Source organism: Syngnathus scovelli, chromosome 13 (assembly GCF_024217435.2).
Source record: "Syngnathus scovelli strain Florida chromosome 13, RoL_Ssco_1.2, whole genome shotgun sequence".
Taxonomy (NCBI): Eukaryota; Metazoa; Chordata; class Actinopteri; order Syngnathiformes; family Syngnathidae; genus Syngnathus; species Syngnathus scovelli.
Window position 1 is genome coordinate 9,221,969 of NC_090859.1, and position 22,863 is coordinate 9,244,831.

At 41.9% G+C, this 22,863-nt stretch overlaps 3 protein-coding genes and 1 long non-coding RNA gene across 9 annotated transcripts in view; 1 reads left to right on the forward strand and 3 right to left on the reverse strand.

Moving 5' to 3' along the window:
• Positions 1 to 22,863, forward strand: part of LOC125979967 (uncharacterized) — a 71,992-nt gene that overhangs the window by 12,947 nt on the left and 36,182 nt on the right. For all 5 annotated transcript variants that reach the window (XR_011088021.1, XR_011088019.1, XR_011088018.1 and 2 more), the window contains exon 4: positions 16,324 to 16,411. This is a non-coding gene — a long non-coding RNA (uncharacterized lncRNA). The remainder of the gene's footprint in view (positions 1 to 16,323; positions 16,412 to 22,863) is intronic.
• Positions 422 to 8,103, reverse strand: znf532 (zinc finger protein 532). The gene is made up of 9 exons (XM_049738870.2): positions 7,763 to 8,103; positions 4,588 to 6,865; positions 3,629 to 3,810; positions 3,357 to 3,533; positions 2,836 to 2,998; positions 2,453 to 2,764; positions 2,240 to 2,352; positions 1,844 to 1,976; positions 422 to 1,771 (listed from the first exon to the last, which is right to left on the reverse strand). Exons 2-9 carry the CDS (start codon positions 6,832 to 6,834, stop codon positions 1,280 to 1,282), a joined length of 3,819 nt encoding a protein of 1,272 aa, XP_049594827.1. The 5' UTR covers positions 6,835 to 6,865; positions 7,763 to 8,103; the 3' UTR covers positions 422 to 1,279.
• rx3 (retinal homeobox gene 3) lies at positions 11,478 to 14,674 on the reverse strand. Of its 2 annotated transcripts, none has more exons than XM_049738880.1 (3): positions 14,363 to 14,674; positions 13,449 to 13,690; positions 11,478 to 12,706 (listed from the first exon to the last, which is right to left on the reverse strand). In XM_049738880.1, the coding sequence occupies exons 1-3, from the start codon at positions 14,646 to 14,648 to the stop codon at positions 12,290 to 12,292; spliced, it is 945 nt and encodes a 314-aa protein (XP_049594837.1). In that variant the 5' UTR covers positions 14,649 to 14,674; the 3' UTR covers positions 11,478 to 12,289. The 2 variants fall into 2 exon arrangements, with proteins under 2 accessions (XP_049594837.1, XP_049594836.1); XM_049738879.1 differs by having other exon boundaries at positions 13,437 to 13,690.
• cplx4a (complexin 4a) lies at positions 17,694 to 22,500 on the reverse strand. Its single transcript, XM_049738882.2, has 3 exons — positions 22,180 to 22,500; positions 20,814 to 20,901; positions 17,694 to 18,889 (listed from the first exon to the last, which is right to left on the reverse strand). Exons 1-3 carry the CDS (start codon positions 22,341 to 22,343, stop codon positions 18,662 to 18,664), a joined length of 480 nt encoding a protein of 159 aa, XP_049594839.1. The 5' UTR covers positions 22,344 to 22,500; the 3' UTR covers positions 17,694 to 18,661.

Here is a 22,863-nt window from a genome sequence, read left to right on the forward strand (position 1 = left end):
ACTGCGTCACTGCGGGATCAACGCGATTAGCACCTTCATGAACATGCTTAATTTCCTCGACATTTCCACTCTGTCTTAGTAGAAGTGCCAGTGATTTATTTTTAATTCGCAACATTTTCCCGTAAGTAACCACATTTGATAACTTAAGACTTAAGTCAATGTTCTTTCAACTAATTCAGTGATTTTACCACTGCGTTACCATAAGTTAGTAATTATTTCTACCCTTTAAATAAAACATCAATAATAACGACAATGATCATGATAATCATAATCATAGTAAATATGATTCATTATTGGCCACTAGAGGGCAGTCTTTTTCAAAACACCCACTCAGCCTAGTTGTTCTTTTCACCTTTTCCTTTTTTAAAATGGTAATTGAGAGACAGTAACGTCTAATGTCTTGTTAGAAGTAGACATCATCTTTTGCCTTGCTTTCACCATTTATTGACATAAAGACCAGCGCAAGCATCTGAATTGCAAGAGGTAAGATTAAAAAAACAGCAGCAACAATAGCAGCAACAAGACAACATTCTAATAAACAATTCACAGACTGCTTGTCGCATGCAGTTTTACAGCGAGACACTGAAGTCATCTTGTCAAAACAGCAGCTTCCCTTCTACCCTACAGTTTATTGATATGTTTGGCTGTTAAAACATTGATAATTCAAAGCACCGTTAGTTGTTGTTTAGCTTTGTGTTTCAGTTTAACAGCCATGTTTAAACTCTCCAATGTACCAAGGAACAAGAATAACGTTGACTGAAAGGCTAAGTCCAATCGTACACAGGTTGAGGAGAAAAATACAATCCGCACACAGAGGGGTTACTATCGACATTGGATGTATTCTTATGTCATGTCATCAAATTCAGTAAAAATGATATTCTAGAGCAAAATTGGATTGCTGTTTTAAGAGGCCCAGGCCAAATAAGTAAAAAGCGGGATTCTTCTAAAATGTTTCATGGATGAAAGACCCAAAAAGCGTAGAAAAGTTGAGATTTTGAAAATATCTGCGTTATGTGGAGAATTTCAAAATGACATTATACTAGCTCTACACAACAGTGCAATCAGTTTAAAATAAAATGTTCTTCTATAAAAATCAATTAAAATCTTTAGAAACATGAAGTACAAAAACTATTTTGTTCAATTAAAAACAAAAAGTGACTCTCATATAATGTATTTTACATGTGCTGTGTGAACAGTATATAGAATATATATGTATTGCAGTATTTTACACATAGTAGGACCATTAAAGTTGAAAAGTTCCAATTCTACTTGAATCATTTTACTTCTCCGCCGAACTGAGTCTTTTGGCCTTGATGAATGCCATCCCGTGCGTCCTCATGTGAGTGTTCAGGTTCCCCTCCGTCTCAAACATCTTCCCGCACACTTTGCATTTGGTCTTTGGCATCTCGTCATCGCCGTCCGCCGCAACGTTTAGTTGGTTCTCCCTCTGGCTTTCGTCGTCATCCTGACCCCTGAATCGGTTGAGACCTTGCTCCTTCAGCCGATGTACGATGAAAAGGTGTCGGGCCTTGGATCGGGGTGAGGTGTAACACAGGCCGCACTCCTGGCACTGGTAAGACGAGCCGTCCGACTTGTGCTGGGGGATGTGCTTGTGGAAGGCGGCCACGTCCTCGGTGGTGAAGCCGCAGACGGCGCACCTGTGAACTTTGGGGATGTTCACCTTGAGCCTCTTCAAAGGCTGTAGATCCAAACTCCTTGGGTTTAACGCCGGGGACCCCTCATCTTCATTCTTTCTCTTGGGGTTGGCAGTCTGTGAAGGACATTAGAAAGATTTCTTAGGTGACCGGAAAAGTGAAGTACAAATGAATGTTTATGACTATACCGATTTCTTATCTGACAAATCGTTCCTGGTATCAGAGGTAGCAGTTTTCTCCTCTGAGGTGCCATGCATCAACTGAATGTGCTGATCCAGCAGCACTCTCTTGGTGAACGGTTGACTGAGAGTCGGGCAGTGCCTGTTAAAGTGCAATAAAAGTCAAAGTGACACTCCCAACAAGCTATTCATGTTCTCTTTGATTTGTGTTGGCCTGGTTTATTCTTTCTCTACCCATTTTGGTCTTACTGCAATCCAAATATTTGTCTTTTCAACTGACAAGCTGTCACTTGGTCAATTCTGCTTTGTGTTGCAAAGCATTTCGAACTGTACTGTAAATTTAGTTTCACTACCAGGTAGCCACGTTTTCATTTACTTTACTAATCAGTTGCAGTTTGTACTCACGGGCAGGTGTAGACTTTGCGCACTTCCTTGTGTTTGAGTCGATTATGTCGACAAAGACTGTGCGGAGAACTGAAGGACTTCTCGCAGTGCCGGCACGGGTGCTTCTTCAATATCTAATGTGCAATTAAAGATTGTGAGTTGGCATGTATTATTCTTTCCCATGTTACCTTACTTGACATGCCAGATGTCTCTAGAACGGGTTCACTCATTTACCTTGCCGTGCTCTTGCTTCATGTGAGCCACAAAGACCTCCCTGGAAGTGAAGACTGTATTGCATTCGCCACACGTATACCCTGAACCATTGGGGTTCTTAAGCTCCCCCGAGCTATTTTTGGTTGAGTTTTTTGGTGATGAAGGTACACCTTTATTTACGCCCTTGTTTTGACCGTTGCCCTTTCCTCCATCAACGTTGTTGTTCCTGGTGCCATTGTGGGTGGTGTTTGAATTTGTAGCCTTGGTGCTAAGAGGGAGGTTGAGCCCCAAGTTTGGTGGGGCCTCAGTGGTCTTTAACGTTCCATGGATGGCCTTGCAAGAATTAAATTGAGGGGTGATTGAGTTATTTCATAGATTTGTAGAAAACAATGTTGTCGTCCTACCTTTATATGGTCCATCATGAGCTGTTTCTGTGCATAGTGCATTGAACAGTCCGGACATTTGAAGATAGGGACTTTATGATCAACCACATGCTGGTCAAAGTGAGAGTAGAGCAGAGACTGCAGGGTGAATACGGTATCACACATGGAACACTTGTATATAAGCCTGTCGGACAGAAGAAAGACAATGTCCATTTTGGGAATAGGCTACAAGATTTGGTAATCGCATTAAATTTGTTGTGCCTGCAAATGAGGATCTATTCAAGTCATTGGTTTCCACATGGAACAAAAACAACCAAGTTAATCCACCATGTCTAAAAGCCACAAATCCTGCAACTGGTGAAGCGGAAAGGGACATTATCCTGCGATTTGGTTGTGGGTATCAGATTGCAGTTGTTGTGGCTAATTCGTCAATGCTAAATTATATGCCACTGTTCATATGACATTTTCTTCTTTTGTATAGTTGATTGCAGTGGAGCGCTTGTAACATATTTTTGACCTTTGCGGCCTTTATCAAGACTTACTTGGGCTCTCCAGCTTTCAGTCCAGGATGCTGTGTGTGTGCATGCGAGTGTGTTGCTGGCGCAGACTTGAAGGCCATGGGACAAAGGGGGCATTTATAAAAGATCTCACAGTGGGAAGTCTGGATGTGCGACTTCAGGGTTGCAACATCAGCAAAGATCACACTACAATGGATACAGCTAACGGGTAGAGACAGCACAGAGAATAAAATAATGAATGAGTTAGTCAAAGTCAAACTTGAACACTGAAAACGAATTTCAATTTAGAGACTAACCGGTAGCCGACTCGACGGGTGTAGTGCAGGCAGTTCTTTGTGATGTGGGACTGGAAGTGGACAGAACGACAGCTCGTGCCACATTCGGGACAGATGTACGGAGACTTGTGCTGGTGGATTCGTTGATGGCATAAAAAACTACACTGGTTTGGTAGAAGCATTTGGCAGACGGTGCAGGTTTTCTAATACAACAAAGAAAGCGAGACAGGGAGGACATATTGCAGTGTTGTCACGTCGTTTCTCTGCTTAAAATATCAAGTGTACAGCAAACCCACACTATATTCTGCTTCATTCTCTATGTATGAGTACTAACGTTGTGTTCAAGTTTCAGTACATTCCTTGAAACCTGTTGCAACTGGTAGTGTGTGTTCGGAAATATAGTCCGAGCACGCCGAGCATTCGGAAACTCAGAGCGTTGTTCAAATGTACCGTTTGGTTATAAAATGGAGAACACTCAAGGTGCATAAACTGTGGGCATGGTGCGTCACTTACAGATGGAACCCGTTCAAGCACATGGTCCTGATTAGGCTATCTTCAGAAATTAATGGGAGAGAAGTGTGCTCTTCCTCTCACACCACTCTATATAGCGTCAGAGTCAATTTCCAAATGCGCCATTAATTTCCAAAACGCTTTATATCATCTCGAGGTTGAACATAGGGCGCGCTAGGAAATAGGCTTCAAGCACACGCTGATTCACTCTGACCGCTCCAACACAAATTGGCTGAAACTGCTTTAATGGATAAATCAATAGATAGAATATGTGCTAGCAAATACTTAAAAGACGTTTTAATACGTTGTTTTAATGAGTTTAGATGCGTTTAAAAGTGTAGGAATCACAAAAGTATATATAGTGTTTTCTACGTGTTCGATTTTCACCTATTATTTATTTTAGGGTAAGTGTGGGTTGGGCAGAATAAACGTGGGGTTTGTTTTATTAAAAGCAGCATTACATGGCATACCTGGCCATTGGTCTCCAGAGCGTGTTGATAATGCGTTGCGAGTGAGCTGTCATCCTGGAATGTTTCATTACATTCCAAACACTTGAGGCTGTGCCTGCAGAGCTTTGATGCATCTTCCTCTAAGGGCATTGCTGCCTCAACAGGTGTACTGTTTGGACTTTGCGATGCACCACTTGGAACTTTTCCCGAGGTTTGAACGGGCAATGCCTGCGCATCAGAGGCGGACGAGATGCTTTCTGTGATGGTGGGTGGTCCAGAACAGGGTGATGCTGTTATCATCTGGTCGGCAGGGATGGGTTTTAAGATTAGATGTGAGCACTGCATGACAACCCCCTTGTCCTTGTGGCTCCTAGCATGAGACAGCAGACTGCATTTGTTGTAAAAGACAAGACTTTTTGAGCAGTGGTTGCAGGTAACCTCGATCCGCACACTGCGACGTTCATAGTGTTGGGTCAGACTCTTTTCAAGAGCAAAGGAATCGCTGCACTCCAGGCACTTGTAGCCGCGAGCTGGAAGGGAAATGCAGGCTGAGGTTGGCGGAGAGAGGTTTGGGACATACACAGGAACAGGATTTATGCTACTCAAAACTTTATTAAAAGCATCAACGACAGAGCTTTGAGAGCTGCTGAAAACTTGAACCCTGGAGAGTTTCTTCAACGACTGGCCAGTGAGAAGTGCTTGCTGTTTAACACCTCGTGATTGCTGCTGCTGGGATTGCTTGGAGGAGGTCATTGCCTTTTGGAGCTCATTGGCAGCAGAGGACACATTCTTAGAGAGAAGGTTGAGATTACTAAAATGGACTGCCTTTGGTACAAGTTTGGCATTAGCTAGACTGGAAGCAGGGACCATGACAGTCTGTTGCTGCATGGCATTCGCCGCTTTGAGGATGGCACCGCTGGCACTTTGTACCGAGGCGGCTGGAATGACAGTTGCTTTGACTGTGGTGTTATTGGAGAGTTTGAGGTTTATGACTTGGGAACCGACTGTCTTGACAGCTGAGACGGGCAGGAAGGCTGTTGCTACTGGTTTGATGGTCATCTGCTTAGTTATTTCTACTGGTGGTCCTCCTCCGCAGTTTGCAACAACTGTATTTGGCAAAGAGGAAGATGAAACGAGTGCATCTTCAGTAGCCTTTAGCGTTGAGCCATTCCCTGAAGGGTCTCCTTTATTCACTCTGCCAAGATCCAAGTCTGGGATAACTCTTGTGACTGTGCGCTTGATCTGTCCAGAAGAGGTCTTGATTGTTTTTATCCTGACTTTTGGAATGACCGGTGTGGTGTCTGTGCTGCTATTCTCACTTTTGACACTAGAGGGACTATCCGGTGGTCCTGATAACAGGCGCTTTGCCAACTCCAATGCTGATTCCTCCTCGCGTTTCTTCCCTGGACCTCTGGAATTTTCAACATCTTGGTTTGATTCCGTCTCTGTTGTAGAAGAATCTAAAACGTAGTCTGTAGTTCTTTCCTTTTTAGCGCTAAGAGCGGCAATGGCTGCAATACAAGAAGAAAGTTTTGCAGAGGTCTTTGACTGCATTTGGGATGTTTGCCCATTATTCTCCTTGCTATGCGTAAACAGAAGAGTTTCCTCAGGTTCCCCTTGAATTAAATTCGATTGAGGAGTGTCATCGGACACCGAATCTTCCAGAGTGATATTTTGATTGTTATTTTGATCTGGTTTTAAGTGCTTTGCTTTGGACTTAGAAACTTTCTCCACAGGTGTAGAATGTTTCAATTGCTGTCTCTCTCTCTTGGTCGTGGACTTCTCAAGTGAGTGTCCAATACTTTTAATAATCGGCTCACATACTTCATTCTTGTCCTCCTCAAACTCTTCCGCACTGGAGATGGGACTGAACTGATTGCAGGGCGATGACTGCTTGCATACAGCATGTCCATCCACTTTGGATAGATTCCATCCATTCTTGGTGCAATGAGCACTGGTTGTCATGGAGGTCAAGTAGCCATTCTGTAGTCTATTGCCAATTCTTATAGAATGAGGTTGGTGATGGAACTGCAAATCTTTTCCTAACAGGGTTCCAACATGGTGACTTGTTTCGGCATTTCTAATATTCTTGACAATGACACTTACACCAACGTCTTCGTTGGTTGTTGACCCGCACTTTGCTTGCTTGACTTTGTCGTCATGGTCATCTTGCTGGCCAGATTCAATAGCAGCTTTGGGATCCACCATGTCAGGGATGTCGAAGGCTGCAAGGAGGTCGTCAAAGTCTGGTGTCTTCATATCTCCCATATTCCTTTCCCTGCTCTAATTAGGATCTTACCTGTAAGTGGCAGAAAATAATAGTCATTGGATTCAATGAATTGACCATCACAGTACTGAGTTTTTTTTCTAAATTTGTTTTCAGTAATTCTCCCTCTGAACATTCATCACCTTCACCGACATCGAGGTGAATACAGAGTTTGTTTTATTATACAGCGTTTTAACGGATGGATAGAAAGATAGGTTAACTTCTTTTTCAATGCACTTTGAACGAATGTTCAGAACATTGAAAAGCCTTTCTAAATGTTGATAAATCTCAGATTACCCAGCATCCACAAACAAATTCTGTTCAAATTTAGAGGTTCCTTCCGTAGATGTTTCTCATCGGTCAATGGTGGAAAATATTACACTCATACGTGTGCATTTCAATTCCAACTTTTCATTTTTTTCACAGTGGGTGGTACTACAGTGAATTATGAAAATGCTCAATGTTTGTGTCATGCTTGTTGGGGACAAAAGACATAAGGCTAGCCTGCTTCCATCAACACCATTTCTGCTCTTTGCGCCATCTGACTGGCAACCGCAATCTGCATACACTGTTTGTATTTTGACTATATTATGCAGCCTTTCTCAATCCATACGATGGGGGATTTCATTGATGGCAGTGAGGGGGTGGAGGGAAAAGGGCTGACGAGCAGTGAAAGGATGTGATAATGGCCGCTGCAACAGCAGAGAGAGAAAGAGAGGGAGAGGCCTAGTCTGAGCAGTGAGCCAAAGTCGTCAGATGCTGAAAATGAATGTTAAAAACACCCAAATGTGACAAATAATCAATGCAAAACACCACTTTCAAACTCATGCATCACTGCCAACCCACTTTAATCGTACGGCGAGATCACCACCGTTCCAGTGAAATGAAGATTAGTCATAGAAACATGCAAGAAAATCAGCCACTCCTCACCCTCTCGTCTCGTCTCGTCCCTCTGCAGCCAATAGCCAAACCTTCCTCCTTTCCTTTTTTCCCCATCCTGCAACAAACTAGACACTGCTAACCCTCAAAAAGCCATGAACCCCACCCTGACTGAAGCAGCAACGACAACAAAATCCTGCCTCTTCACAAAGGGCCCAGAAGTCAGGGTCAGGTTACATCCAGACTTGCTCTAAGTTGCCGGTGGTCCAGGGAAAGATCTCCTTTTGTCATTCTCTCAAGCACTGGCAGCACACAGACATACAAACAAGACACGTGGATCATGCCCTGTGTGTGTGTGTCTAAGTGTGTGTATGTGTGTCAGGACTGCAGATTCACACACTTCCAGGCAGCCACCCCCTCTGTCCTTGTCTTTTCCCAAATCTCTCTGCTCTCTTTTCTGCGAGTCTTTGCCGCAAAGCAAACCGCCGCAGGGTCGACGCTCACTCCGTAGTCACCGGGCGGACGAGATGCGAGGGGCCGCCATTGGATTGGCGTGGAATACCGGCGAGAAATCCCAGAGGAGCATAGAGACAGCATTGTTCCCGTCTGCCTCAAACTGGTTTCAGCTAGTTCTGCTCTCCCCGACATAAAGCCCAACGCTGCATTGCGGCCTCAAGAGCACACAGGCAGGAGGCAGAATAAAATGCTCCATTCCCAGGACACCTCTTCTTGTTTTTCCCTTCGTCTTATGGAAAATGATGCTCAGATAGACGGTGGCAGGATCTGACACCTTTATGGATCGTATCTTTTTCAACAATATTTCCGTCTTGTGAGGTTGACGAGCTTGAGGAAGGCAAGATTGGGGCTGATGATGGCAGGTCTAGATGTTAGACTAATGACAATGGAAAGAAGGCAAGCTTGCTCATTTGCCTTGCTAGTTATGTACTCTGAACACCAAATACTGATTTTGTTCTTTTCATCCATTTTTTAAGATTACCATCAATCTTCCAGAAATCGTTTCAGAGATCGATTTCACTAGATTTCCCTAAACTTTAAATCCCCAAGAGAGTGGTCATCAAACATTGTATGTCCATGCACCTGGGTTGCATATCCTAAATGCTTGATCCCCAAGAAAAGGTGGCATGGGAGACCGCTGCATCTTCCTCACCTAGATTGCTACAAAACGGTTCCCATCCCTCCCCACATGCCCCCACTGATACATGCATACACATAAACATGCACATGCAAATATAGAGCTAAATATTGCATACCCAACAAGATCTTTTCCCCCACACTGGAAAATTGATGTCTTCCTGTCGAGGCCTCAGCACCTGCCTTAGTGTCTTACCCCAGCTATTCCAGCCTCCATTTTCTTCCTCCTTCCCCTCCCCCTCCCATTCGGCTTCACTGATTCACTCCCAGTCCGGGCCTCCTTTCCGCCTTTGGCTGCAGCCGCCACCTTCACGGATATTCATGAAGGGAAGGTTAGAAGTGGGGGGTGGGGGGTATTGGGGAGCAGTGTTCAGCAGGCGAATCAGGCCTTTTGTCTCTATCGTTGGAGGGGGTGGTGGTGGTGGTGAAGGGACTCTCCACTCTGGCTCTGGAGCAGCAGCTGGTGCAGAGGAAGAAGAGAGACAGAGACCGAGAGAGAAGGAGAGAGAGAGAGGGAGGCAGATGGAGGTGGGGGACAAGGAGTGGAAGAACTCAGTTTTCATATAATAGATTATTACATTTCATCCTATTTTGATAAAGTGGGCCTTGTGCCTATGGAGGGTATATATGAGCTAGCATTAAGTAAAGTCAACAGTTCTTCATTAGTCCTAAGATTGCAAAGTGAGTAGGCCTTTGACAAAGTCTACTGCTTGGATAATTTTCTGGCAGTGAATTCTGTGTTTAAGGAAAAAAGCATCTTGTGATTTTCATCATCACATCCATATTTGGAAGATTGGAGAAATTACGAATCATAAACGATGAAGATGCTAACCTACCTGGCTGTCCCTCATCAGGCCTTGCTTTACCAGTCCTCCAGACACCTGGCAACTTTATTGTGTGAACGGGGCCTTGATGGATTAATTTGTCAGGCGGCACAAATCTACGCTGTTAACAAGACAGGAATAATTCGTGCATGGATGTATAGTGAAAGGCCCAAGTGGTGCTTCCTACTCCTCGACGGCGGAACACATTCTGTGCAGAAGAGAGCACAGCGAGCTTCCCCTCCCCCACTGGCTCAGTCATATGGCGTCATTTTCCCTGGATACGAGTAAGCAGAAAGAATGAGGCGCATCCCAGTTTAATGTTCGTGCGGTCTAAAGAAAATCAGGAGATTAATTTTTTCGTTTTGTATTTTGAGCACAAGGGGACCTAGACATGTCTTGAATGCACAGAGGAAGTTGCAGTACTCAAGAAATAATTCATTACACAACTGATGAGGCAAATGCAAAGTAGCAGGGAGATGAGAGCGAGTACCTGGTCATCAATCTTGACCAACAAATTATCTGCACTTGATTTATATACTTGAACCCCTTTTATTGTGAAGTATTTGATGGGGCCCAGACACCCGCAGACTCTAACTAGAGCGGGCCACATATGAGTTTATGACCCCTGTTGTAAAGTAAGTGGGAGAAAAAATACCTGGCGCAGTCTTGCGTCCAAGTTTGAGAGGCATGCTCTCAAGTGCGTCTGCACTGGTGCAACGTTGGCTCACTTAACTTGCACAACATCGCCATCTAGTGTTTCATTCGGTATACTACACATTGCTTTAATTAACTACGATATAGTGCTCTCGTTGACGGTAATTAAATTTTCCCCCAACAGAGGGCGCTCAGACACCCTTTTCAAAATATGTTTGAAACAACCACAAGGGATTCATTGATGCTAATCTGAAAGAATCAAGCATTAATTACCCAACTAGTTTTCTTGACTGCGGAATTGACGACTGTAGAGAAAGTGTGTGCTGGTCTCGTGGTCTATGATGACTATGGTAGAGTAAATGAAATGTGATTGATTTTTAACACTGCAGGAACTGATTTTTTCAGCCGGGTACAGACAATCACTTGGAGCATTCAAGGTAACAATTTAATAGTAAAAATAGAACATTAAAGCAAGTTATCATGTGTGAGGAAACATTTAAGTAAAATATACAGTATACTTTCACATCAGGTAAAAGAAACTCTATCCCTCTCTTGCTATCTCTCTCTCAACACAGCATGTAAAAAAACAGTAGGGTACACATTGACGGTGAATGTTTTCGGCCCTCTTAGTTTTCAGACAATGGCGAGTGCTAATTGCAACAAGTTGGTTGCACACGTCCTCCCTTTTAATGCCAAAAGGAAAAGTTTCCTCTTGTGTCCTTATCCCTCATTTGGTTCACGGCTGATTGGTGAACAAAAGGGGCAACAAGCCACTTTCACCCCATGATTACGCTTGTAATCCCGCCGACGGATGGGATAACGTTTACGGGGGTTAATGACGAGGAAACAAGTCATTCTCTGAGGGGCCAGGAGGAAGTCAGCAGGTTAAGCTGATTTAGGTGTAAGAAAAACCCTCGGTGTTTATTTTGTGTGTTGATGTTGCTGAAATTTATCAAAAGGTATTTTTTGCCAGTTATCTACATATTGAAATATATATATATATATATATATATATAAAAACTTGAAAACATTTTACCAATCAAATTAGATTTCATTATTATAGTACATCACCGCTAGGGGGCACTTAAACTATCTTCCTAATATGAATTCACAGACTGAATGACAGTAGCAACATAGGCTGCTAAGTTTTGAATTTATTCGTGAAATGACCAACAAGATGTCCCATGAGTCACTTTCTATTTTGTTTCAGGTATCAGTCACACACACTTGAGGTCATCAGCATTTGACGGTTACTGCTTTGCTCTTCTATTTAGCATTGCTGCAAGCTTTTCTGTGCCCTAAAGCAGTTCAGCGTTCAGTTAATTCAGTGAAGCGATAGAGTTTTACTCTTACCAATCTCAGGTTGTAGAGCATTATTACCATCTGTTAGAAATATGCTTAGAAAACCTGCAAAGCTGTCAAATGTGTGATTTTTGTAAAGTACATTATTATAGTGCTATTTTTCCTTAAAAAAAACACACACATTCCAAACAATTTTGTTTTGTGGGGGATGCTGGAACGAATTGATGGTATTTTCATTTATTTCAGGTAGGAGAAAATATTAATAATTAATTTCAAGGTGCCAATGTATTTCCTAAGGGTGAAATAGTTACAAAATCTAAACAAATGGAATGTCAGCCAGCATCCTGGAATGGATTGTTTTCAGCCTTGGATGTTCTCCTTTGTTATTTTGTTTTTACATATAAAGATTATTGTCTTGAAAATATTCACGTCGGGTGGATTTTACACCAAAAACTAAATTTTCTTTAAATGTAAAGTGTCAAATAAATACATAATGCTTGTTGTAAAGGTAAGAATGAAATTGAAAGAACAAATGTATGAGAGCTCCAAAAAGTTTTTTCAAAGTTTGTGTCCGTCAGGTAGTTGCCATAGCAACGTCAGCCTTCCAATCCCTCCAGGTTCCCCAAAGACGCAGCAGCCTTATCCATCACCACGTCTTGCCAATAGATTGAATGTGTTCTTTGGCCTTCATCCTCAATGAGGCAATGCTGGAGTTCCTCGGGTCTGACGAACACTGGTAGACCGACAGCGGCGGCGGGCACATGGAGCCCATCCGGGGCAAGTGGGTGGTCTGCCCCAGGGTGGGGGCATTGAAGAAGGAGGGTGGCATGGAGGGGGGAGGCGAGGCGGCATAGGCGCCGCCTCCTCCTAAGAAGCCCGGGAGCGAATGTAGGGTGGCGGAGGCCCCGATTGGCGAGGCCAACCAGGGGTCCAGGGAACCCGTGGCGTGGGGGCGACCGAAGGAGAGCAAGGAGGGGGTACTGGTGTTCTCCTGGAGCTTGATGGAGTTCACTTCCAGTTTTTCCTGACGACGCCACTTGGCCCTGCGGTTCTGGAACCAAACCTGAGAGCAGCCACAGAGAGTTCAGTGCAACTGTATTCATCCTCTTGAAGGGTCCAAAATATTAGGTACACCGATGCAATATAATGAGCTGTATCAATAATCCTCATGTGGGTTCATCATAGAGCTGTTTCTTTTTTTTTTTAATGTTTCACGTAACCTTTTAAATGAGTACTTCAGTGTCAATTATCAACCTTATTCGTTTTTAAAGACCTTTTAAAAATAGATGTTCATATGATGATGATGATTATTATTATGCATAACACTGTAGACAGTTTTTCAAACCAATATAAGGATATTGTTTCCCACGTCGTGCCTAACTTTTTTTTCTTTTTAATGCGTACTGCCAACATTTTTTAGGCCAAGAGCTACTTTTTGGTGACTGATCAATCGGTTTGATACACAGTAATTTTCAGATTTGCTCAAATTACATTTAACAATACTATGTGACGACGCTTAATTTCTCGGTAATTAAGAAACAGAAAAACTATAAATAGCTACATTTTAGAACAGACGCAGACTAACTCGTGGTCGATGGTTGCAATCACGTTGCCGACGCCTGCTTTAAATACTTAACGAAGTACTAAAATAAAACTTTGTTGACGCTGTTAAGGGGAGAATGATAAAGTTGTAGTGTTGATCATATTTTTCGGGATGCATTCCCAACCGTAACGTTATAAGAATACTGGCCGTTCTTTGATTAAAAACAATTATAAATTTTTCCCATAACTACCTGTACGCGGACCTCGGGCAGGTTGACTTTGAGGGCCAGCTCCTCTCGGCTGTACACGTCCGGGTAGTGGGACTTCTCGAAGGCTCGCTCCAGTTCGTGCAGCTGGAAAGTGGTGAACGTTGTCCGGTTGCGGCGGTGCTTCTTCTTCGGGTTCTCGTCGTCCGACAACTTGCAGCCGTCCCGATCGGGCGAGTCCGGACAAGGCGGAACGTCACCAGCAACACCAACACCGGGAACACTCGGGCAGCACATGCCTGCAAAAAAAAAAAAAAAACCGTTGTTAAAATTCGTCATCATCCTTGTTTTTTTTTTTTTTTTTTGTGAGGACGGAAAGGAGGAATATGGCTAAAGTTGAATTAAAACTAATAAGAAATAATAAAATGTAATCTAGCTCAACTAAACAATTACAAAATAAGACAAATTGCACAGACTGAATCTTTAGCATTGGTTAATTTCAATACAACGAATATTAATAAATCAGTTGAAGGAAAACAATCAAATACATTGTCAAAGTTAAGTAAAATGTTATCAAAAGTAAAATTCACATTTGAATGAATTAAAATGAAACTAAAAGCATGCAAATAAAGTTTAGAGATAAACTAAAAATTAACTTCAAAATATACTGTAACTCAACAAATATAAGTGCTGAAATGTTATCAAATTTGGGATCACATAAAGATAAAATTAAATAATATAACAAAACTAAAATGTGTACAACTCAAATTTAAAAAGAAAATAAATTTATTAAAATTGAAAAACAAGATGTTAAATCTGAACCCAAGACATTAAAATATAAATCCAACAAATATACGTGAAATAAAATGAAACTCTGGATCTGTTTGGATGAAACAAAATTCAATTGAACAACAACCACTACAAAGAATAACTAACAACGTTTTAACAAGACAAAATGAAATTGAACGTACCGTCCAAACTTTCAGCGAAATGACTCTTATGAATTTGTTGAGCGTGGCGCTCTTGCGCGTGTTTGCCGCCCCCATTGGCTGGCAGGCTGCAAGCGCCTGACTTGTGGAACAGGAGGTCTTCCTTGAAGCCCAGGATGGCCTCGATGCTGTGCACCCTGGCCGGGTTGCCCGCTTGCTGCTGCTGCAGGAGGGTGCGCGCGGTTGGGGACTGATGCAGTCGCTCGTCCATCATCATCATAGCCATCATCCTCTTCCTCCTCTGGAAAGGCGGGCCAATCAGCCACATGGGTCGGCAAGGACGCACAAAGATGGCATGATTGGTGCCAGCAGCATTCTCGGCTTTTAAACTAATGCGACCCCACCCCTTTCCCCCCCACCTGCTCGCTTTTCTGACGTCACAGAAGGGACGTCCCGGATTCGGGGGGGGGGGGGGGGGATAAATGTGTAGCACGTGTAAAACCTACTTACATCAATCTTAAAACCATCTTCCCACTCCTCCAGATGTCATTTTCATGTCAGTCTAAGAGCGGGGGAAAAAAGAAGGAAGATTAAGATTAAGGTACAACAAAATCATAATTACAAGATTTCTTGCCAGGATTGCCAGCTTAATATTTTCATCCAAATATTGGTCTTGGCCGTTATCCCCTACCAATAGCAATAATGCATCAAATTTGGAAAAACGATAAAAAGTCTGACAGTTTGGTTTTTAGTGGCCGTTTTTACCCAGTAACGTGTTATGAACACATGGCAAGTGCAACCAAAAAAAAAATGCTGTTGTTTTTATTGAGAAACATTTTGAGGTGTCACATACTGTACTGCAGGGGGCACCAACTATATTTGTCAGAGGGACAGAATTTTACCGGACAGTTACCTTGGGGGCTGGAACCTCAAATAATAATTAAATGAAAATTAAATGTTGGCATATTACGTAACCTTCATTGTTTATATATTTCTTGTCACGTCATTACAAAATTTAAGGCATTTTGAGCCTTTGAGTCAGGCAATTGCTTTAGTGTCGATATTTTCTCTTTCATCTTCATAGTAATTATAGAATCCAGTCACGGGCTGGATTGGACGATTCGGCGGTTTTGCCCGTGGGCTGCCAGTTGATGATCGATCACATACTATACTATATATATTTTTTTTTATTGATCTGCAAACCACATGGCGTGATTGTCAGGAAGTGGATTGTGCCAGCTGCTGTAATGTAACTTTAACAATGCAAAGAGAGTAAATGGGCACAAAGGAGAGAATGCGGATACTTGAGAGGCTATTGCTTCATTCCTATTGGTGACCGAGACTCTACACACTTTGCTTTTTAGCCACATGTACAAATGAAATGATGAATATAGTTAAGTTTTATTGTAAAATATGTATACACTATGAACTATATTGGTATATTGGCATATTTTTAACCTGCAATTCAAATTTCCAATCACAGCAAAAGTGTCCAATGATGCTCCTGATGCTCTGATTCATTTTGGAGTCCTAAATGTTGCACACCCTCTCATCTGTTGCTGCTTGTAACTTTGATTTGTACTAAAAATGACCTAGTGCACCAGTGTCATTTCTGGCCAATGGGCTGCATGTCCCTCTGTAGTGCAGGAATAGCTTTAATTTTTCCCTTCTGATCCATTAAAGAAGCCTACATTTTAAGTGCGGGGTCGGTCCCCCCGGTCGGGAACCACACAATAAAGACAATTTTCAGCGATAACCATTTAGGAGCAAACAAAGATTGACAGCAGTGTGGTAATCCCGCTTAAAGGGGGATTACATGATGTTGCTCAAAAGAGTTACCCCCCCCCCCCTAAAACTATTTAGCTTTTCCTAATTGCACAAGGTGACCTCATCCTTTGTGGGCCTGTGAGAGAAGGAGGGGGAAAGAGATGCTAATTAACACCACAGGGTCATTGCACAACTTCCTTTTTGGTGCTTTTATTTATTTATCCCTTATCTTGCAGGATAATTGACATCTGTTGACTCACTCAAGTGAAAATGGAAGAAAATATGACAGCGATAACAGCTTCCAGTCTTCTGGCAACACTTCAGGTAAGATTTTCAAATCTGGGTTTGTCCGGTTTGTAAGGACGCTCATACTCCGATCGACACTATTGATACACTATTCACATTATCCATCTGTCCGTCCATGCATCCATCCATCCAACCCAACCCAACCCAACCCAAACCAAACCAAACCAAACCAAACCAAACCAACCCCACCCCAACCAACCAACCAACCAACCAACCAACCAACCAACCAACCAACCAACCAACCAACCAACCAACCAACCAACCAACCAACCAACCAACCAACCAACCAAGCAACCCATCCATCCTCCCCTCGATCTAAATTCTGATGCCTAATTAGTTCCCACCATCCAAAATAGCATAAACACCAGGAATTATCGTAATATTGACTAATAATGCATGTTTTCCAAACCCTGCATTAGATTGTGCCTAATATTACGCCCAGGGAATATTTGTGTATTTATTTTACGTGATTGATCATTTCATAAACATTGCTATGTAGAGCTTTGAGAAGTCACAGGTCACATGTCCATTAAGAATAATAACACACATAGCTGGATGGATGGATGGAGTGGGGAGGGCCTGTCCGACAAACCGGGCCTCTGTGATCCTATTAGATGTTAATCTGCAGACTGCAAATCCACAGCCGCTCAAACTTGGACCACTGTGAAACTCTTAACTGATGACCGTGTAACCTCCCCTCGTCACCCCAAACCCACAGCCCCGCCCTCGATCACAACCAACCCCTAATCGTCCCCTCGTTGACAAGTGTTTGGATAACGCCCAATTGAATTAAAACCATCCCTCCACCAGGTATTAATCGCTTCTACTTTGATCATCTTTAGTGTCTATGTGGAGCTGTCTCTTGAATGCATTTCAAAATCCAATAAAGGATTTGAAATGTGATCCCGTCACATTAACTCAAACGTAACGCAATCATGTGATTGTTTTAGCATCCCTTAATTGACTTATACAAATACCACGATTAAGTAATAATGGAAATAAAGGGGGGGGGAAACCCCATCCACATCGCATCACAATATTCACTCCATGGTAGTCCGTATTCCTTAAAACAAAGTAACGATCATCAGTTCTTATTTTTTTTGTTTTTTTTTGCTTCATGTAAAATAAGAATAGTAGAAAATAGATGATGTCTGAACCGTTTAAAAATCAAGACACCGCATATGACAATTATCATCGACGTGACATTCAGCATTTTTTCATCGCAATGTTTAGACGATGTTTAGTCACTGTCTGCATAGAGAGACAATGGAAATAATAAAGCAGCCAATATACACGTAAATACTGCATAATACACATCTTTATTTGATCTGCACCTTCATATGTACATTATTTATTGCACTGCCATATACTGTGTGTTTTGAGATGACTGTGGGCAAACAAGTGCCTTTTTTGCATCAACAGGTTGAAACGCTAAAAGTCTCAATTAGCTCAAAAACCACACCAAAAAAAAACATCAACAACCTAGCATAAACATTGTGTAAGGGAGGTCAAAACACTCAACAGGCTGTAAACATGCTTTTACGTGACTTGGGCAACCTTCTCGGTTGTCACAGCAAACGGAAAAATAAAGATTGAAAGTCATGTCGGCATTAAAAGGAATTTGAAGTGGGGCAAAAATACAATCTACATTTTGGAAAAAAGTCTTTATGGAAAGTCAGGACATTTCTAAAAAGTACCCATTGATAACACATGGCACCTGATATTGATGACTAAATAGATTTTCATGGTCGATATTTGACATATGCTTAAGTTTTGAGTGGCGATTTAGATTTTAGGTGTGTTGCAATGACGGAAGCTAGCTGTTATGTTAAAATTCAACAAAAAAATTGAATTTTGTTTTCCCAGCGCTTTAAATACAAATATGGCGCACCGTGCAAAAGTCTTTGTTGTTCTAAATAGTCATCATTTTGGACACAACGTATCAAGTAAATACTAGGACAGTTAGCAGGACTAAGCTAAAAACAGAAACAAATCCCACAAAACCTTCGTCACATTTTGCTGAGGATCCGAATAATGGTGCAGATGCAGGAAGGTTTTTTTTGATGATTGAATCGTAATGATAACGCCGATTTGTTTGGGAACCAGGAAGTGGTGTGCTGGTTAACAAATGGGTAGAAAGACAAACACTCTTTTGGAGTTAACATTTCAACCTTGGTGGAAGTTGCTGATTGGTTGCGATCGTGTCGCTAAAACAACAAATCCAATGGTGGCTTTTGCACAGAGGTCTTCTTTTTGCTGGTGGTTTCCTCACATGACGGCGCACTTTTCCTCGGCTTTGGTCTTGAGCTCGGTGACGGTGGCCGACGCCTTCTCCTTCAGCTGGTCCATGTCCATGTTCTGCAAGTTCTGAATCTGGCCCATGAGGGAGTCCTTGCCCTCTTCTTCGGTAGCATCCTCGTCCACCATCTTGAGCAGCTCCTCGGGCACGTCCACGTCGTCACCGGCCATCTCGATCATGTTCTCGTCCTGCTCGCTCTGCATCCAACAACAATTAACGCCTCAACTTGACAACTCGACAAATAGTTTTTGTTAGTTTCCATTGTGAATTAGATGATGATCCAATTCAGATTGTTTGTCTCTGGCATAATTAGTTATTTACACGTCAGATGTTTCTAGAGGAATTACACAAAAAGAACTTTCATTTTAACACATTTTTGTGAAACTTAGTGCAACAGTGGGGCAGGCCTTGTGAATATGCGAGGGAATTCCCATGATAAAGGTAAACAACTTTTCCCTAGATTAACATGTTTTTCCGCAAGTGCTGAAAACACTGCAAGATTGAAATGATTGAACAGAAGATTAGATATGCTGTAAACAAGTGGATGAATTTTTCTTAATCCCTGTTATTTCTATAATGATTTCGTTATTGCGTAAAAAGCAGTAGTGGGAGGAGAAAACATTTTCTTTTTGCGGAGCTATTTTATGAAACAAAAAATGTGAAATTTGATGATTTCTTGACGAGGCAGTCCAAAACACTTTCCCTCACTAAATTTAATTACCAGGAGTATATACACCATTGATTCTCATCTGTTGACCCCCGATTTCCCATTTGGCTGCCATGTAATTCCAAATTCTGAGATTTTTCACATTTACAAAATACGTTTTCGTGTGATATTTCAGATGACCGTGCTGGATTTCAAAATAAAAGCTATACAAAAATGTTGTTCAAACGATCAATTTTAGTCGATCGTGGCTGTGCAGGCGGGATCACTGGACTTTAAGGTCCGATGATGGGGATTATCCGCAGCCAGCAGTCTAAAGATAACGTTCTCTGAGTCACACGCTAATGCCATAAGATGGACGACAACTTCCTGTTATTCAGTGAAAGTATTTACCTCTTCAACTAACCCTTCCCCCAATGCTTTCAAAAAAAGAATCTATTGTAAGCCTCTACTATTGTTACGATGCTGCAAATCAGTCTCAATAAAGACACGGTGGCCTTTGCTATTGTGCGTACAATGTAAACATCATTAGAGCGGAATAATTAGATTTATACATAAATGTGCTATAAAAGGCCACAGAGCGCCCATTGTTTTTTTTCCATCACACGATAGCGGACAAGGTCAAGAGCATGCATTAAAATCACACTTTTTAAATAGAGTTTCACGATTGTTGTGAATGGCTCATTAGAAGCTGTATTCAAATTATAAATAACATACCTTCTGTGCTCCCTCCATGCCGACTAAATGTTCAGTAATATTCCCGTTTTTTTTCCAATGTATGGAAAATATACAGTAGGTGAAGTCCAATCACATGGGCTGATGCCGAGTGATCCTGGGATCTCAGCTCAGTGGATTTTTGGCTTCCACAAAAAGTCAACACCTTCCTGTCTAATCTGGTGACGCGCTTCGCACCTCCTCTTCTAATCACAATCATTCCCTACCATGTTCTGATGTAATCATTTAGACATATAAAGGAGCATCTTGTTGATGAACACAAAATTTAGAACTCAAAATTTCACGATTTTATTTCACGCGTGTCTGAAAATGTAATATTTCCTTTTGGATATTTATTTTTTAATTTGATTCGCTAGAACATAACTCAATCCGCAGCCGGAAGAGAGTAAATATGATGTTGTATGGAAATCACAAAAAAAATCTTAACGTTTGCTAAATTTGGCAATAGATTTGGCGGTTGAGATTTATTAGCGCTGGTATAATTCAGTGAATTTTTTTAATATACATTTTTCCTAATAACCCTATACACTTGAAACTATTGGCAAAGTATTTCACAATAACATTTACAAATCAACAAAGAAGTATCCATTTCAAAACAATGCTCTTGATGAAGTCCATGTGTCGCTAGACCTTTTCATTCTTCAAACGCAACCCTTTTATACAAAATGGTGGCCTCCATTGTTGTATTTGTAGTATTAAGATGATTACTTGACTGCCCCTACCTTAGGCAACCTGTACTTTTCCCTGAGGCACACCCTCAGCGTCGCCCTCTCGGCCTTCTTGTGCAAGAAATCTGCATCTCTCTCCATCCTGAAACACATTCAATTGTTCAAAATCGGTGAAACCTAATTCTTACTCCGCATGAATTACATTTATTTTGCGGGCTTTTCTGTGAGACATGCCTACCAAATTTCATGTTGCTAAATTAACCTGGCTTTGGGAGCTGGATTTTGTGTCTAGGCAGCACTAGTGCGACAAAACATAGGTATGGTTTTGGGTTTCTTTTTCTGGAAAAATATGATGCAAAGGTTAATTTAATGTGATCAAATGCAGTATTATTGCTCTCATTGGCCGTGTGAGACATATGACATTGTTTAGTAATCCCGCCCAACTAGAAAAGTAAACTTGCTTGTCTCAGGTTTGACTGCAAAGTTTCTTTGAGGTGAGTACTCAGCCAATTAAAGATTGGGATTATCAGACCAGACTAGAGGGGCACATCACCAAAACACATCCATAGACAACAACCTTTTTTTAAAACAAGTTTGTTCTTGAAGCGCTGGACTGAGTGAGCTGTTATAAAAATTATGCAAAAACATGTAACCTGCATCGTCAGTATATATTACAACAATAACTATAAATAAAAGAAAATAACTTAAAATTTTTGATCAAAGTGTCATATTTTTTGAGAAATTTAGGTAAATGTATTTGGAATAATATTGCCTTGACATTTGAAGAAATTGACAATAAAGCAGACTTTGACTTTAATTTTTCCCGTTTAACATGCCCATTGTTAAAAAAATAAAATAAAACAAGAGAGGCTGATAAATCCTGTTATGTAATTTGGGTTGACGGGATTTGGTTCATGCTGTGGAATACCACCCCCACGCCCCAACCCGCCTCCCCACAAACAATTTTTCAAAATACTGATTCTAATAGAGTTATGTTTTTTTGCCAAGATATGCTTGTGCACAAATGTCTCCTCTCATGAATTATCATGGAATGCTATGACAAACCAGATTTTTAATCCATGTTCAGCATTTATGTGCAATGTATCCTCGACATCGTAAAATTAAGTATTTCAACTGATTGACATGTCATTGAATCCAGTTTGACTGTTTACTCAAATCATGGTGGCTAATGTCATCCAGAACTCCAACAAAACTCGAATACAATGCCAGATTAAGGCAGATTATTGATCAGGACATGTAGCCTGTACAAGGTTAATGTTTCCATTTTGTATAAAAATCCTTAAATTGTAGAGGTGACAACTTGTAAAATAGCATAAGTGAAGTAATTACTCAAATCTATGTGTGCATTTTATTTTTCAAGGTCAACCCGCACTAATCCAAAATGGAGGCCCGCACTCACTTCTCCTCCACCACTTGTTTCTGGTACTCCTCGTACTCCTCTCGCGTCATGCCTGCCGCCTTGGCCGGGTCCGATGGGGTGGCCTCCTCTTCCTTGTCTCCTCCGCCGCCCAGGCCTATTCCCGAAAGCGGGTTTCCGATCATGCTCTTGATTAAGAAAGCCATGATGAATTTTTTTGTTGTCTTTTCGGGGGCTGAGGAACAAGGAAAGTGAGTTGGGTCGATTTCTGTTCTCCGGTTCCCTTAGCTCCCCTGTAGCTGTCGAGCTAACCTGCTGCCTGTCTATACAGCCAAGGACGCAGTGATGACAAGCAACACACACACATACACACACACGAAGTTGTGTGCTCCGGCCATAATCTGGATTAAATCCTCCACGGCTCCACTATGCTAAGAGACAGATGGCCGGTTTCCTATCTATTTTTGAATCAAGCAGACCTTTCAGAGAGCATGCACGTTTTGGTTTTTTTAATTGAATGTGCACCAAATAGGACGTTTTATAAACAGAATCAGAGATGTAACCCGGGATGGTCGCTTTATTGAGTTAGCGGAGAACGTGCAGCGTTGCAGTTGCGAGAGAAGCAGGATTACGGGTCTCGTTTATCCTCACTAGAGCCTTTCTCCATGCCGTGCTGGCGCGCTGTTGTTTGAGGGGGGAGAGGGTGATTGACAGGTGGGAGAGAGT